This window comes from Lissotriton helveticus, chromosome 5_1, assembly GCF_964261635.1.
Source record: "Lissotriton helveticus chromosome 5_1, aLisHel1.1, whole genome shotgun sequence".
NCBI classification, from domain to species: Eukaryota; Metazoa; Chordata; class Amphibia; order Caudata; family Salamandridae; genus Lissotriton; species Lissotriton helveticus.
In genome coordinates, this window is record NC_136065.1 from 216,061,822 (window position 1) to 216,079,705 (window position 17,884).

The 17,884-nt window shown below is 46.8% G+C and overlaps 1 protein-coding gene across 1 annotated transcript in view; it reads left to right on the forward strand.

Moving 5' to 3' along the window:
• Positions 1-17,884, forward strand: part of LOC144754341 (ficolin-1-A-like) — a 249,397-nt gene that overhangs the window by 157,027 nt on the left and 74,486 nt on the right. Inside the window, exon 7 of the mRNA XM_078642030.1 lies at positions 1,397-1,432. Coding sequence (XP_078498156.1) covers positions 1,397-1,432 — 36 coding nt within the window. The remainder of the gene's footprint in view (positions 1-1,396; positions 1,433-17,884) is intronic.

The following is a 17,884-nucleotide window of genomic DNA, read 5'->3' on the forward strand; positions in this document are numbered from 1 at the left end:
CCAAAATATGAATCCCATAAGATATAATGGGATTCACATTTCGGCAGATGGGATATCTGTCAACGTTGTGACAGAGTAACCCGTCCACTGAGATCTAAATCAGGACCTGAGACTGGTTTGCATAAGGGAATTCTCTGTCTAGAATGGCACAGTGGCTGTAAAATGATAGTCTGGAATGCGGCCCGAGTGATAACCAGTGGCTAAGTTCAATTCAAGTATTTCTTTCATCACCTTGGTGATTTTGCAGTAGATGCCCTAATGGCGACATGTATGCCGAAATGTGGATCAAGTGCTCACTGTTCCATGGGGCTGATGGTATACATTACTAATGAGACCTAAGTAGGTGAAAGCAGTCTGGCATTGCCTGTGTCCCTCAGGAGAAGACCCGGCCTGGCAGTCCAAGTGAGACTGTTCCTACTGGAGCAGAACCAAGACTGATTTGCATAAGAAGAGTCTCTGTTTAGAATGGTATAGTAGACAAGGAATGATGAACTGCTATGTGGCTCAACTGATCCCCAGTGCACGAGATTTATTCAAGCTATTCTTCCATCATCTTGTTGTTTTTACAGGAAAGGCCCTAAGTGTGATGGGTTATGCCTAGATGTGGGTCATGTGCTCAATGTGTCAGATCATCCAAGCTTTGCCCGCCGACGTGACCTAAGTAGTTTAAAATGATTTGGGCTTGTTTGTGTTCTCATGGTCTGGCAGGTGGGGATAGACTGTTCTTGTTGAAGCAGGGCCAATACTGATTTTCCTAAGGCGGGTTACTGTCTAGAATGGCACATTGGGGGAAAAAACAATGGTCTGGACCGGGCCTTCTTTATATTTCCTTTTGATATATGGATGACAAGTGGTATCACAGCAGACAGCTAACACTATCTGTGGCAATACCTAAATATGGACCTGTCTCATGCAGAGCACCTCAATCCTTGGGACTGCAATCACAGGGTATTGACAAGAAATTAATGTTCTTATAAGTTGTCAACTCAAGTGTGGGGCCTTGCTTAGAGCAGGGCCAGGGACAAGTGCCCCAAGCTGCATCCCATTTCTGATGTTCCTGATCATGCACCAAAAAAAGGGCATTTAGCAAATTCTACAAAAATGTAGTGAGCAGAAAATACTTTTAAAGGGGACGCAAAATAACATTTTCTGTTTAAAAGACTAAAATGGGAACAGCCCTTTTGAAAAGAGAGAATGTTGACAGCCATGTCAATCGAAGACAACAAGTTATAACATTTCAGTAGTATACAAGTAGTAGTAGTACACAATAATTACTGTAGTGTAAAGCAGGTAGCTGAGACAGATAAGAGTAGTGATGAAAATGAGTACATTGAGAGGAAATGTCTTACTTGTACCTGTTCTCTTGTTACTTATCCTGTTTTTTCCCTTTTTTTAGGTGAAAAAGGAGATTCATGCCAGCCATGCACCACTGGTAAGAAGTTAACAAACATTTACTGAAAACACAGAACCTTTACATGAAACTAAAAGGAAGTGGTCCATTGGCTCTGCTTAGCTTCACTTCTTTTCTTCTGGGAGATGATGTGGCTCTTGTGATAAAGTATAGCACACCTCGTGGAATTTGCTAGTATAATCTTGGGTTGCAAGAGGTAGCAACTGTGACCTCTGGCTTCCCTTGATACCATTGTGGGTCTGTTTGTTTACCCTAGTCTCAAACTTATTTGATGCAGCACAGAGCAGGAGCCCTACACAATCTTGGCAATGTCCCTACCACTTATTTCTCACTAAGACCTTCAGACCACCTACATTAACAGGGGAGTATCTAACAAAAAAATGAATTGGGCACTATCACTTCAAAGCAGGAAATGTGCCTTTGTGTAAAGAAGATGGAGCCGGACTGTCATAGTAGTAGGCACAAGACTTGCACAGCCTTCCCATCATCTCACACCAATATAGAGTGTAGGAGAATGGCACCATTGGATACAGGATCCCTGTTATGATATCCCCATCATGTCCATACTCTCCTGTATCCAGAGTGATATGGGAGGCACGGCTAGGTTCTTTCACTCTCCACTCTCTCTCTCTATAGAGGCGTATCAGTGCATTATGAGGCTGAGGGAACTAGGAGAAGAACGTGAAACGTCTACTGGCAATACCACTTTTATAGGATGGCAGTAGTTCTTGCATCTATTCGTTGTAGCATTTCTGTGGAGCTTTCCTGCCTCTTCTCTGGGCCTCAAGCACTTTTCGAGATCAAAATGGTAATAGTTGCAACTTCTGTAGTGCATAGATGGGAAAAGATTACTAGTTGAAGTCTTATCTAGTAGTGTTGAGTCTTGGTGTCATGCCTTAAGCATGTAGAGTGTGATCCAGGTGTAACGTGGTGGTCTGTAATAGCATCTTACACATGGGTTCATAAGCAAAAGTAATGTTATGATAGTTTCACCAGCAGCCTGTCCAAGCCAGTCAGGATTATGATCTGAAAGTCAATTGGCTACTGATATTGTGAAAAGTGAGTTCTTAAAGTTTTTCTGATGAATGTCAGTGGTTGGAGTCCACAAACACACTGAGGCTTTTCACTTCAGTCAATCTAAATGGCTCTGATCTTGGATCCAGGAGTACATAGGGCATGATTTTGCCTTTATTCACAGTTGAGCATATTAGATTTAGATCAGTTAAGTTTGAGATGATTATTTATTATCCATTTATTTTTCACTACCAGTAGGCCTTCACCGAGCTAGGATGACTTTACTTCTGAAGGTCATAGCAGTTCTAAAATGATCTGAGCATTGTCCGCATAATTGTAGCAGGTGAGGCTGAAGGAGCACACAAGTTCGGGAAAGGAAGTAGGGAATATTAAACAAGAGAAGGCAATTGTTAAGCTCTGCAGGAGGCCTAAGTGACACGTGGAGGGGATAAGCTGAAACAATTTGAGGTCTATCCTTAAGATAGTGTTATATTTAATTAAGGCCGGATCCTTGGGTCCCACTGTCACATAATCTTAGGACTAGCAGTTGGTGGTCAACTGGTTTTATTTTATTTTATTTCTTTAAAAAGCTTTGTGTAGCACGGACATGACCCCGGAGGGTATCAGAGCTCTTTACATAGGTATAGGTAGACAAAGGAAAATAGGTAGGTGAGCGAAATCATGGAAACAGTGAGGCGTTATACAACAGGGGCAAGCAGAGATTGGGGCGGGCAAAGGAAGCAGGAAGGGTGATAGCGAAAAGAAGGGCAATATACATCAAGAGCAAACCAGATAAAAAACAATCACTTCTCGGGTCGATGCCAGAGAATGTATGATTGTAAGTTTTAAGCTTCTTAAATTTCTTGGGCTTGAGCAGCAGTGTGCTGGTGCTCCTTGTGGACCAGTTTGTTTGTCAAGAAGAGTAGGGTGTTGAAGTGTAGTGCTCTATGGGTCATACAAGCGATCTTAAGTTGTATCCTAGCTTCAAAGGGAAGCCAATTGAGCGATTTCAGGTACGGTGAAATGTGATTGGTCTTCTTAGAGCCCGTGATGAGTCTAGTGGCAGCATTTAGAGATGCTCTGATAGGTGCTAAACGGAGTTTAGGCAGAACGCAAAGAGTCGTGCTGCCGTATTCTAGTCTGGAAATGACAAGTGCTTGCACCGCCGATTTAAAGTCATATTGGGGAAGGTAGGGTTTGAGTTTTCTTAGGATACAGAGTTGAAAGTTCGCTCCTTTGATTGATGATCTGATGTGATTGTGCATGTTTAAGTTTTTGTTTAGCACAACTCCCAGTGATTTAGTGGAGTCAACGATGTGCGGTGTGCAGTTGAGGGCGGTGAGGTTACAGAGAAATTTCAAAACAGTGGGGGTTTGCTTAGTGGGTGCAATGAGGAGAAATTCCATCGTGAGTACGTTTATTTTGAGATGGTTAGTGGTAAGCCAGTTAAAGGTTTTGAGAAGGGTTCCTTTGAAAGATTTGATGTCTTCGGGGTAGGAGATTTTCATGTAGAGTTGGGTGTTGTCCACATACATGTGATATTGGATGTTGGAGTCTTTAAGAATTACAGTCAGTCGTTCCAGGAAGAGGTTGAAGAGAGTGGGGGAGATTGAGGAGCCTTGGGGAACACCCAGTGTGCAGGGTTGGAGAGAGGCTGGTTGGATTTGACCCTTTGTGTTCAGTTATTGAGGAAAGAGGCAAACCATTTAAGGACCGTGCCTGAGAGCCCCATTCTGCGTTCCAAGAGGAAGAGTAGATTATCATGTTTGACAGTGTCAAAAGCCGACGAGAGATCGAGTAGGATTAAAAGGTAGGTTTCATTTTGGTCAAGTAAAGTGAGAGCGTTGTCCACAATGTGAGTGATGGCCATTTCAGTGCTGTGTCCAGTGAGGAAACTCAATTGGAATTGGTCGAGAAGCTGGAATTGCTTAATGTTGATCGTAAACACATTTCTCCAGAAGTTTCGCCAGAGTCGGTATGTTTGTGATTGGGCAGTAGTTGTGCAGGTCAACAGGGTCAGCCAAGGGTTTTTTTAGGACAGGGAGCACTAGGCCTGCCTTCAGGCAGACCAGGATCTCACCTTGAAGAAGTGAAGAGTTGATGATTTTCGACCAGAGTGGTGCTAGTGAACCTATCATTTCATTAAAGAAGTTAGGGGGGAGAGTGAAGTGATTTGAGGGTTTAAGAATGGAGAGAATGTTGAGGATGGTAATGTCATTGAGTGCAGTGAAAAGACTCCAAGAGGCATTGCTTTTGAGTGAGAGCCTCGGAGGCGAGGGCAGTGGTGTAGAGAAAGAGGTGTCAGGAGAGGGCGAGAGGGTGAGTGCAGCAGACCTTAGGTCTGATTCGATTTTATTCATCTTTTCGAGGAAGAATTCAGCCACCACATCGCAGTTTGGTTGCGGGCGAGTGGTGTGCTGAGATTGGGTAGAGGTGTTGTTGGATTGTGATGTAATGAGCTCAAAAAGTCGTTTTGGGCGATTTTTGGCTAAGTCAAGTTAGTACTTAAACAAATTGTCTTTCACCGTTTAATGAGTTTGTTGTATCTGCTTCTTTGGGATCTTAGAGTGTTTAGAAGATCAGTGGAGGAGAGGCTCTCCACTTGCGTTCAGCTAGTTTAAGACTGTGTCTGTCCTCATTTAGTTTGTCATTGAACCACGGTTTGGAGTCTTTTATGGGAATTCTTTTTAGCTGAAGAGGGGTCGTATCATTCAGGGCAGATAGCATGGTGTTGTTATAATGGTCGGTGAGGTCATGGACGTCAGTCATGTTAGAAGGTGGCGGAAGGTAGAGATTGCAGCATTCTATGAGCTCATTAACGCTAGTGTTCTGGAGCGGTCTTTTCCAGTGTTTAAGTTTGAGTGGTTGAGCGGATTTGTGGTTCCAACTTTCAGGTATCAGGAAGTTGATAAAATGATGGTCAGACCAGTCACAGGGGAGAATGGATTCGAGATGAATGGAGTTGGGGCTGGAAATGATGAGATACAGTGTAGAACCTAAGTTGTGAGTGGGACTGTCACAGAATTGAGTGAGAGATAGTTCGGTAAGGAAGTTTTTGAGGGTTGTAGAAGTTGGTCGTGGGGGGTTTTCCAGTGGAGATTAAAGTTACCAAGGATAATCTGGGGGGAGTGACACCCCAGGTTGGAGGAGTTGGTTTCCATAACTTGTTCGATTAGGTGGAGGTTATCACCTGGGGTGTGGTAGAAGATGTGAAGGCTGCATAAGGGTCTGTCTGTGCTGTTGATATCTATGCAAAGGTATTCTCCTCAAAGCCAATCCAGAAACCCTTATCTCTGACCCCTACCTCTGCCCAAAAAAAGGTACTATTACTAACGACCTGATCTTCTACACTAAAAGAAGAGCTCAGTGGAGATCTACGTTCCACGCTCTACAAAGCATCACCTCTTCCAAAACATTCCCGCACTGTCTGCGACTTTTGTTCACAAAGCCCCCCCCTTTTAGAGAAAATGCCACTGTATCCATCTACAACAATGGGACTATTCTTATTCAGGCCACCGATCACAGTCTGGACATCTTTGAGAACTGGTTTGCTCTCTTTAAAAGATCCCTGGTCCCTAGCGACTACACTACTCAATCCAGGTACGATCTATCCCGTACCCCATCTCAGGAGGTCCTTGATCCCTCTTTATCGTACCATAGTCTGAGGAACGCCACACCTTTCCCGATCAACTCCCACTGGACCATAGCTCCTCCAACACCAGGCTCCCCTAACTCACCCATCGTGCCACGACCTGACCAGACTTTAACCTATAAATTATGGTGCACTTTGTTGTACTTTGTATAAGAAGACACTAATAGCCAGGTTGTACGTTTCTTGAAATCTTCTTTTTTAATCCATGTCTTGTAACATCAAACAGGGATCATCCAAGTACAGCTCTTAATCCAGCTCTAATAACTCCTATGCCAGCCCCACCAGGAGCAGCCTGCCTAGCTGCTCAGTCCATCTCCAACTGTCACCCACTCATCCACACAGTCACCCAGGCATTCCATTGATCACAGGCACACCAACATTCCGTCACCATCTCTCACTCTGGCTGAGCAGCTAGGAAGACCTAGGCTGATTCACATAAGAATGTAAATCTTAGGATATAACATTATCCCTTTCCTTTAAAAATGAAAACAAAACTTACAATCTTTAAAGAAAAGAACTATACACAAAAGGCGAAAATGTTCATAACTAAGGGATGAAAATGAATTTAAAACATCACCAAAGAGAGAACAAAGCAAACAAGAAAAGATGGGCATAATACAACATATTAAAAACATGCATCAAAATCCCCCATCCTCCCTCATGAACATAGTTAACATACATTAGATATGAACCATCAGTCAATATCAAATTGGGAAGGAAAAACAGCAAAATTACATTTCAAATCAGGAATAACCCCGTCCTTTCCCAATAAAACTAAAGAACAGTTTAGTAGTGAAGAGCACACACAGCCCTCAACAAACACCCAAGGCCAGAAACCAACATCAAAAGTGAATAAACACTACAAATAGACGTATACCACAATATGGACCACATAGCGGGTACACACAGTGAGGCGCAGGGCGACTTACACAAGACAACATCTGAAGCGCGGGGCGACTTACACAGGACAACATGTGACACGCAGGGCGACTTACACACGACAACACCTGAAGCGCAGGACGACTTACACAGGACAACTCGTGAGGCGCAGGGCGACTTAAACACAGCGACATCTGAAGTGCAGGGCGACTTACACAGGACAACATGTGAGGCGCAGGGCGACTTACACACATACAAATATAAGATGTGCAGGGCAAAGCGACTTACCAACACAAAACACAAGAAGATGGGAACCACCCACCAAGACCAGAACCACCCTCATGGAAAAAAGAACCTGTGATGTCCATACACCAGAAGACTAAGACGTCCCAACCATATACAGCATAAAACTGTGGCATCACAAAACTATTCTAATGATGAACTAAAAGACTTGGAGAATTACACTTGTAATAATCTTAAAAATAACTCTCGCCGGTGAGCGACCCCCTGACCCGAGTAGTACTTGACAAGAATATCCCTTGCATAAGGATACCAAAGGTCACTAGATAAAAAGACACTGACTTATTAATTGACCCCAAACTAAACTGAAAACACCTGCAATACTCAATAAAAGTAAACTGTAAAACTGAAATGACATTTAGACTAAACGCTGCATACTAATCTGTTATTAAAACATCCAATATGAAAAATAGTCACTAGATGGCAGCCTTGCACAGTAATGAATGAAGAGAAACACGAAGAACAACATTCCTGTATATTGAACAATACTAGGCTGCTGTTGTGCTAGAGTTAAAATTCCTATGAGTCTTCCATGAATATTTTCCCATTGATACAGAAATGACTTGCCGTTAGAGTTTTCTCCACAATGAAAATTAAACTTGCACTCTACACTGGACATGCGCTCCATAGTAAACAAAATTCAACTAAATTAAATACCTGTTCGTGATGAGAAACAAAAACCTTCTTTTCTAGTCACGTCGTTCGGATTAACGCTCAATAAATCTTTCAATTTCTTCGAGTATGAGCGTGAACTTGGCAAAGTTTAACCGCATGCGTGCGGCGGCTTTTCCCGCTGTATGCGGCATTTTTAAAATTACCGCGATACATGACGAGCGCAGCTCGTCATCAGCACACGGCAGGTAACGCTGATGACGAGCTGAGCTCGTCATCAGCATGGAAGGGGAAAGTGGCAACCAGAATATGACGTCACGCTGGATGACGCCGTGCAGAGTGGTTGGAGGCGAAAGCATGCGTCCTAAATCACTGCAGAGAGAGGCTGAGCCAGAGAAGGAATACAATGCGTCACCAGTACTCACAGAATCCGCCAGCAGGTAGGAGCGCGCGCTGATCATGGCGCACATTAATAATTTTAAACTGTAACAATGGCGGTTTAACTGCAATTTGTAACAGGTTGCCAGTGACATTAAAACACACAGATCTCACCCCCAAAATGAGCTCACTGCAGCTGTGGAGTGTTGTTTTATTTATTTATTTCTGGGGAACAGCATACCACGTTTAAAAAACGAAATTTTCCTCGCCACACAAGTTCTCCTCTTGACGGTTCGACCGGACAGATTCCACAAAACATTGTGCCTTACGCTCAGAGCAAACAGCTCTGCCAAAGTCAAAGAAAAATATGGAAACACAATGTGTAGCGCTTTGTGTTCCTGGGCACACACTGTGATGATGAAAATCAATGTGGCTTGATCACCCACATGTGGCAGAGGTGTGCCGCATACACACCAATCCTTTTAGTGACTTCAATGGAGTGTTACCAAGGTGGGCTGTAACAACACCTTCACTCTCTGAAATCTCTTGTAGGAAACGCTGTGGCTGGAACACCAAATCTGGCTGTAGTGACCAGTCCTCCAACTCACAGTTCCTTATGCAAAGCAGTATTTCCAAACTGACTGAGTTGTCAAATGTGTTTACTACTTTCCATGCCTACTGAAGGCACCAAACTAGGCATAACCCCACCGCTCCTGTGTGGTACATGTGAATACATTCACTGAGTTAGACCATAACTCATATGTTGATCAGCCACAATTCCCTTGCGCAGTGGATACATCCATACAGCAGACTCAAAAGGGAAGTGGTAGGGTGAAAAACAGTACATTCATACCCTAACATACAGACCATACCTGTGGTCAAGTCCATGGAGCAAGATCAGGCAGGACACAGGTTGGGGCCGTCCGATGACAGGACACTGGTGGGGCTGACTTGCCTTTTACTCCATACTGCTTCATGTATTATTCTTTCCTTTCTTTTCTTTGTAGTTGCACTGGTTACAATGTTTTCATAATAGTCTCTGGATTACTGTTCAGTCCTTGACCCTTTGCATGCTGGTGACGAACCCCAGCCGTCACGCTCCGCGGTGCTCGTGTGCGGATGACGGCTGGGGTTTGTCACGGCCCGCCCTGTTCGTTTGTTTACCGCACAGCGGCGAAAACGGGCCAGCAGCGAAGGGGTTAAGTACGCTTGGGTTCAGGTCCTCGTGGCAAAAAATATGTTGTACTTTGTATAAGAAGACACTAATAGCCAGATTGTAAGTTTCTTGAAATCTTTTTTAATCCATGTCTTGTAACATCAAACAGGGATCATCCAAGTACAGCTCTTAATCCAGCTCTAATAACTCCTATGCCACACCACTCCCTCACTAGACAGCAGGCCTGTCCATTTTCCAACAGTAACTCAATCAACCTCCCTTCCCCTGACCTCCCTTACATCACCCACTCGCCTCGCGCTTCAGTACATCAGAGTGGGAACTCTCCACTAGGGGGCTTCACCCACCCCTCCCACACACCTGCCTTTATCTTCCCCCCGCCCTCCCCATTGACCAACCCTCCTCCTCCCCTCCACTCGACCTATAATTCACATCTGATCCTGCCTCTAAACTCAGGAAAATTAATCATGAACTGCTGACTCTCAAAAATGCCATACTCATTAAGGCCTCGAAGAGCTAGCCCTTGATCTCACTTCCAATATGCACACACTTGAGATCCCCGATCTCTCTTCCACCGGGCCAACACTTGTGATCCCACATACGAACCCCCGCCGAATCCCACTACCCAAAATTCTAACACCACCCCTACCCTAACACCATGTCTAGACCCGCCAGATCCTTAAATCCATATCCAGAACCTGATATTCTCTCCCTCCTCCTTGAGTACACCTCTCCTCCTTCGAACATTTCTAGCCCTGCTATGTGCTCTCGTACAGCCCCACTAATTACACTTTGTTTTTTACTTTATTTCTGGTTTTTACACAGACAAATAGCTATGATTATACAATGCAGATTATGGCAACAACAGCGACATATTACAACCATAGCAAATCATGCAGTATACAGTCACATATGGCGATGTAAGCGAGGAGCGAAATACAATCCAATATGGATCGCACAAGTTGTACATACGACTAATCAACACATTAATGCAAACTGAAGGGGGACCTCAACATCTCCAGTGAGGAGGACTAAGCCACACAGTTGGGTGGTAGGAATGCCGCAGCACCATGTCACATAGCACTCATCATTCACATCCAGCAAAGGGCTTCTAACCCACCCCCTCCGGGACTATCCAAGCCGCCGTCTGTGAGCCCTGTGTCGCCTTGTGTCGGGCCACGTAGTCTCTGTATGGGCCCTATATGTCCACAGGTCGGGAAAGGCTGGGGAGTAAGGTGTAAAATTCTTCACATTGGATATTGCAAAACGCCAAGCTTCTAAGCCAGGCTTGTCGAGTGGGGACTCTGCTGCTGTCCCACAATAGCGCAATTTCTCGCTTGGCCAGCAGAAATCCCAAGGCCACCAGCCTACGAAACTTCTGGGGGAAGTTGGACACATAACCCAGCAAGGCTATCTCAGGAATAGGAAGAAGCTGCATGGACAAAATGTCCCCCAGTGTGGCGTGAACAAGCGTCCAATACTGATGTATTTTAGGACATGTCCAGGCGAGGTGAGGAAAATCAGCAAAGGGAGACATGCACTTACGACAATGGTGTGGCCTAGGGTGGTCTATTCTATGGGAACGTGCGGGAATGTGGTAAATTCTACAGAGAAACTTAAACTGGAGTAGTTTGTGTCTGCTGTTCATGGAGACCTCTCCGGTGGCTCTACAGCACTGTTCCCATTGGTCATCAGAAATAGTCTTACCCAAATCCACTTCCCAGGCTGCCCGCACCCTAGCATCAGACACAGGCTGAATCGCACAACACTGTTTATATAATTTGGAAATCAAAAGCGTACCCGCAGGGCTCTGTATCAACAACGTCAATGGAGGGGCCTGCTCCGGGCAGCAGGGAAGGAAGGAAAAATGGAGCGAAAAGCAGAGCGAAGCCGAGTCATCACGAAAGTGTCAATAAAGGTATGCTCACTAAAGCGGTCCTCCTCCGAGATCAAAAAAGCATGACCATCCGGGAACAGATCGCCAAATGTGCGAACATGAAACTTCTATAATGTACATTGGACCAATGTCTCCCCAGTTATCAGGAGAAGAGAAGGATTAGGCAGAGGTAATTCAGGGGAATATAACAATTCAAATCCCAGCAGCCTACGCAGCCTGTCCCAAGCCCAACACGTGGTCGAGACCATTTGAACATCCCACGGGTCCCGGGGGAATCCTGCAGGAAGGATATGAATAAGCTGACGCGGAAGAACCAAGTCTGCCTCTGGCTTTAAATATGGTAAGCGTGCATCCCGGTGGAACCAGGCATACGCGTAGCCGCATTGTGCAATTAGGTAGAACAAATAAAAATCCGGAACCCCAAACCCACCTCTATCATATGGTAAAGTAAGAGTCTTCCAACAGACTCTTGGCGTCTTGTCCCCCAATACCAACCGTATAAGCAATGTACGCAGTTGCAGGAAAAAAATCTTCGTGAGTGGGATAGGGATATTATTAAAAAGGTAAAGAAACCGGGGTAGGACGACCATCTTAATGATAGCAATCCTGCCTGCCATGGACTAATCGCTCTACCATAGTTGAGTCTAATCATTGAAGCAGTGTCAAGGTGAACATGAACTCCAAGATACCTAACCAGGTCGCTACACCATTCCAAAGGGAATTCGCAAGGCCTGTCGGTGGTGCAGGAAGTGAGAGGGAAAATAACAGATTTGTGCCAATTAATACTAGGTCCAGAAAATCTTCCGAACCTAGGGCCCGATGTAGGACACCAAATACCTGTCGGTAATGGCTGATTTCGGCCGTTACCGACCTGTATTTGGTTTTTGAGATGTAGGGGGCCCAAATTTTAACGATTCGGTAAATTTACCAATTCGGTAAAATACCAAATCGGTAAATTTACCGAATCGTTAAATTTACCGAATCGGTAAATCTATATGTAGGTGGCACTGTTTTCAGTGCCACCTACATATAGATTTACCGATCAGGCCCTTAAGAATTAGTTATTTACCATGAAATACTATTTCATGGTAAATACCGAATTCCTGTGTACATGCACATCTGTGGCATAAGGGCATGTATGTGTGTCACATGGCACACAAGGGCATGTATGTGTGTCACATGGCACACAAGCCAGAATCAGGGGTGCAACAGGGTGTCAAAGTGACACCCTGTCCCCCTTAACAATTCGGTAATTTTACCGTATCGGTATTTACCGATTCGGTAAGTGACATTGATTCCTATGGGCCTTGAGGCCCATAGGAATCAATGGCAATTACCGAATTGGTAAATACCGATTTGGTAATTACCGAATCATACCGATTCTATAAAAATTACCGAATTATTTCCTACGTCTCATTTACCGAATCTAGAATACCGAATCGGTAAAATTCGGTATTCTAGAGTCGGTAAATGAGATTTACCTACATCGGGCCCCTAATGATTTCCAGAAGCAAGGGCTCTAAGTTGATATGGGGCATCCTAACATAAAGGACAATGTCATCCGCATACAAAGAGATTAAAAGAGGGCTCGTTTGAAATTGAAGGCCACGGTGTAAGTGATTCTCTTGGAAATGGCGCACCAAAGGGTCCATGGCTAACTTAAAAAGGAGCGGAGACAGAGGGCACCCATGTCTCATTCCGCGGGTTAAGGGGAAAGGGTCCGAGAGAGTGCCATTAAGTCGCAGCCTGGCCGTCGGGCTGGTATACAGCAGAGCCACCGTGGAAACAAAGCATTCAGGCATACTCTTACGGCGCATGTCAGAGAGGAAAAAGGGCCATTCAAGGGAGTCAAATGCTTTCTCAGCATCCAGAAATATGGCAGCGGCGGGCGTAGAGGGGTCAATCCGATGCAACACAGTGTATAAGGTCCTCAAGTTAAGAGAGGTTGATCTGTGAGGAATGAATCCCGACTGCACCGGCGATATGATAGATTCCATCAATAAAGACAGTCGAATCGTGATAACCTTGCCAATATTTAGTCTAGGTTTAATAACGACAATGGCCAATAAGAGCCACACAGTTTAGGGTCTTTCCCTGGTTTGGGCAAAAGTATAATCACAGCCTCTCTGAATGTAGAGGGAAGGATACCGACCTCAAGCGGCTCCGCATAGACCTCCACCAACCTTGGAACCAGAATATCCTTGTATGCCTTATAGAAGTCGGCCGAAAACCCGTCAAGACCCGGTGCCGAAGAGCCTCGCAAAGCGTCAATGGCCTCTACAATACTGTCCGGAGTAATGGGGACCGACAAAAAGTCTTGCATGTAGCGTTCTAAATACACTAGGGCGAGTAGTCCCCCTGACTGCGTAAGTCCCCCGTGAGTGAGCTTTTTGTAATAGGAAAGGAAATTATTGCAAATGTCCGGGGTAGAAAGTAGTGGAGTATTGTTAGGGCCTGTAATGTCAGTGACGTAAGCAGTGTCATGCGGTGGGCGCAGAGTATTGGCCAGCAATCTACCCAGACGCTCGCCCTCACCATATCTCCGCGGAACCTGTTGCCTACTGAGGAACAATAGTTCTCTTTCCGCGGCCTCCCGGAACTCCAGGAGCAACTCCAAACGCCTCGCCTCCCCGGCTTCAGAAGGCGCCTCCAGCATGTCACGGTCTAATGCGGCAATACGATTCAAGGAGGAGCGGAGGTCACGTAGGACCCCAGCATGTTTGGCGATACACACACCTCTAATATAAGCCTTAAAGCCCTCCCACAGGACTGCCCACGTGTCCACCGACCCCGTATTGATGTCAAAATAGTCCTCAATTGCCAGTCTGAGCTCCTCCTTAAAAACCGTATCTGACAATGCCTGGCCAGGAAATCTCCATTGCCTCTCATAACCCCCAGCTCTGGGAATATTCAATCGCAATAGTACTGGGGAATGGTCTGAGAGCGTGCGGGGGAGAGTCAGGACACAAGCCAGCCAACCCGCCACCCCCGGAGACACCAACCAATAGTCAATCCTGGTCCATGTGTTGTGGTACCCTGAATAATTAGTGAAGTCCGGGCGGTGCACATGCACACGCACGATCAAGGAAAAGTGTACACATATGTCCCTGAGAGCTTGACGGGAACGGGGCTTAGTGTCGGGGGAATCGGAGGTGCTGTCCCTAGCAGGATCCAGTAGGAGATTGAAATCCCCCCCTAAGATTAAAAGACCGGGATCAAACAAAAGGAGCCGCACCTGCAAAGCCTGAAAAAAAGCCGGAGAGTCTACATTGGGGCCAAAGATCACAACCAAGGTAAACTTTTGTCCCATCAATGAACCAGTGACGATTAGGGTACGGCCCTCAGGGTCTTGGATTGTGTTATGCAGGGCAAACTGAACCCGCTTATGGATGGCAACCCCTCTAGCATAGCGACTGTATTTGGAGAAAAACCTATGCGAACCCCAGCTTGCAGCCAACTGAGCCATATCCGATGTGGTCAAATGTGTCTCCTGTAGGAATACAATATCAACCTTATGTCGTACAATATAATTGAGGACCTGCCTACGCTTTCTAGTGTTATTCAGTCCTCTGACATTCCATGTCATAAGAGAAAGCCCGGAAAGACCGGGCAAGTTACCTAGTTGAACCATTGAGAAATCATCACTGCAAACGCCTCGCCACATATGTCTGATCTAAACCACGTGGCAATCATTAAATTGAAAAGTCTGCAATACTATTCAAACAGAACCAACGTCCCCCCCACCCACCGCCCAGCCTCTCACCAACCCCAAAGAGGCATACCCCTGGATAGACAACTAAGCACATGTGCAATAGGGACCTTAGCAGAACTGCAGGAACAAATGAAGCACAACTCCTGCGCCTCGGTGGGAATTTCAAACACCCGGGACCTGCCATTTATGTCCACCTTGAGCCTCGCCGTGTACAGCATGGCATAACGTAGACCCAGGTTTCTAAAAGTTGCCTTGACCCCCTGGAATTTGCACCTCGCCTCTTGCACTTCGATTGTAAAGTCTGGGAAAAAGGGCAGCTTATTCCCCTGCCACTGGACGTCCCCCATGTCACGAGCAGCACGAAGAACGGTGTCTCTATACCGAAAGTTCATAAGCCTGGCGATGATTGGTCTAGGAGGCAGGCCCGGACGAGGACGGGGGCCCAGCGATCTATGGGCGCGCTCCACTACGAAGCCTTGCGTGAAAACTTCCCTGCCAAATAATTCCGTCAGTAGTTGTTCCACAAATGTGTTTATCCGGCCGGTAGCTGTCGTCTCCGGAACGCCAATAATACGGATGTTATTTCGGCGACTGCAGGCCTCTAAATCCTCATTCTTAATAGCAACATCTTTGAGGACCTTCTCGACTCTCTCCAGCCGCTTCAAGGAGGATGCAGCACCGTCCTCTACGTCTGACACTCTGGATTCCACGACATCCGACCGCCGATCGGGAATTTGAATTTTGATACGCTTGTCTGCCAGCCTCTTGTCCAGGTCATCAAACCGGCCATCTAGCACTTTGAAACCAGCCCTCATTTCAGCAAGCACGGCCGTGGCAAGGGAGGCCATGCCATCAGCGTCCTGTAGGCCGGAGGACTCTGCGGTTTGATCCACAGGAGCATCAGATGCCGCTCCCAGCGTTTTATCAAATTGCAGCTTGGTCTGCTTAGGGTCTTTCTTCACCATCGTGTTCGAGTCCAGAAGGGGGACCAGCAAGGACAAGCGCAAGACAAGCGTTACTGCGCAGACCCAGCCACCAAGAGGAGAGCGCCAAACAAGTGGAAAACACCCAGACAAGCCGCCTGGTATCGCCGACTGCAACAGGCAGAGATCAGTGCAGTGACAATTAAAGGACGTGAACAATCAGCGATCACAATGCGGGGCCAACCATGAATGGCCGCGAAGAGACCAAGTGAGACATGGGGAAACGGTCGTGCAAGTACAGCTGTAGCGTTGCTACAAAGCGAGAATCTGTGGAAGGCCCAAGTCACGATGCAGCAGCAGCGTCCAGTCGCCTCAAGGTATCACAGACAGGCAGACCAGCAAACCAGGAGACCAGGCCTGAACACAGCGACAGTTACCCCGCAGGGAACGCGTGGTCGGGGCAGTCCGTGGACACAGCAGGTCAGGCAGAAACTCCCCAGCTAAAGGCACAGGCTCCAGAAAACCAGCAGGACTACGGGGTAAGCAGCAGCCACAGGAGGGGATCCGCTCTCAGCAGCCAGGTTGGTAGGTATCGCTAGGCGGGCACCACGCGCACCATCAGGGACCCACATGCAGCCAGAGCCCCTAAAAGGGTCCCAGACCAGAACAAGGCAGAGCCCACACCGCAGGGAAAATAGCCCCCGGCGTAGGCCTCAACACCCCACTAGTACTGGAGCCCCCTCGGGGGGCCGAGGGGGGACAGCCAGAATGCCCCGCTCCACCCCGTGTCACCCCAGCCCCCGCCGAGACCCCAGGGCCTACCCGCAAATCCAGCCCCCGGACCCCGCCAAGCCCAGCACTACAGTCCCCGGTCTCGGGACACCCACTAGGCCCAAGCGACCCGCGAGTGCACCAGAGACAGGGAGACCAGCACGGAATGGCAGCGGGGAGAGAGCGATCAGCAGGGAGCCCGCCGGCCAGGCGGAAGGAATCGCAGGGGTAGCAGGGGGAGGAGAATGGACGCAAACTCACTGCCCAGCAGCACAACTCCGTAGCAGCAACGTGAGGCGGGGTGCCGTCTCAGCTCACAGGCCTCGCCACCGCCTGCGCCTCATCAGGCACGGTGCTGCCACGCTCCAGGCATCAAAAGGAGCTCCGCTTGTCCCCGGGAGCGGTAGGATGGTGTCTGGCAATCATTATCCGCCCCTACATCGAGCTGGATGGAAGCTCTTAAGCCCGATCAGCGGAGCTTCAGGCGGATGCAGCCATCTTGGTCGCCTCAGTGGCCACGCCCCCCACTAATTACACTTAGCACAATACTCCCTAACCATGATAATGCAGATCCCATATGAACCATCACCCCCAACCCCCATAGAGCGCCCAGACTCAATGACAATTCCATAAACTTCAATAACCTCCTGCAGATCCCCACTTCACAACCTGCGCCCACGGACACCAAGCACAAATCACACCTGAAATGCATGCTACTTAACTGTAGATCTGCGGGGAAACATGCCACAGACCTTGCCGATCTCATACTAGCCCAAGATCCGGAAATCCTTATCCTCACAGAAACATGGCTCAACGACTCTTTTTTTAAAAATCTTTATTCGGATAGGTGCTATCCATAAAAGAACATACATTTCACATAATCCATCGTTGATAAAAGATTGGGACTAAACATGGATTACAGTACAGGCTTATTGCTTAGGTATTTCTCATTGTCAGTTGCATAATCCTTCACCAAGTTTAGATCTACAGCTAATCAATAAAATATTACATAGGTATCACACATAACCAATTACAGCTTCAATGCTAAAGTGCAGGGTGTGATGTGCAAATATGCAGAGGGCAAGCAAATTAGCAAATCACATGACCAATTGCAGCTTCGATACTAAAGTGCCAAGGTGCAGTGTACAAATACGCATGGAA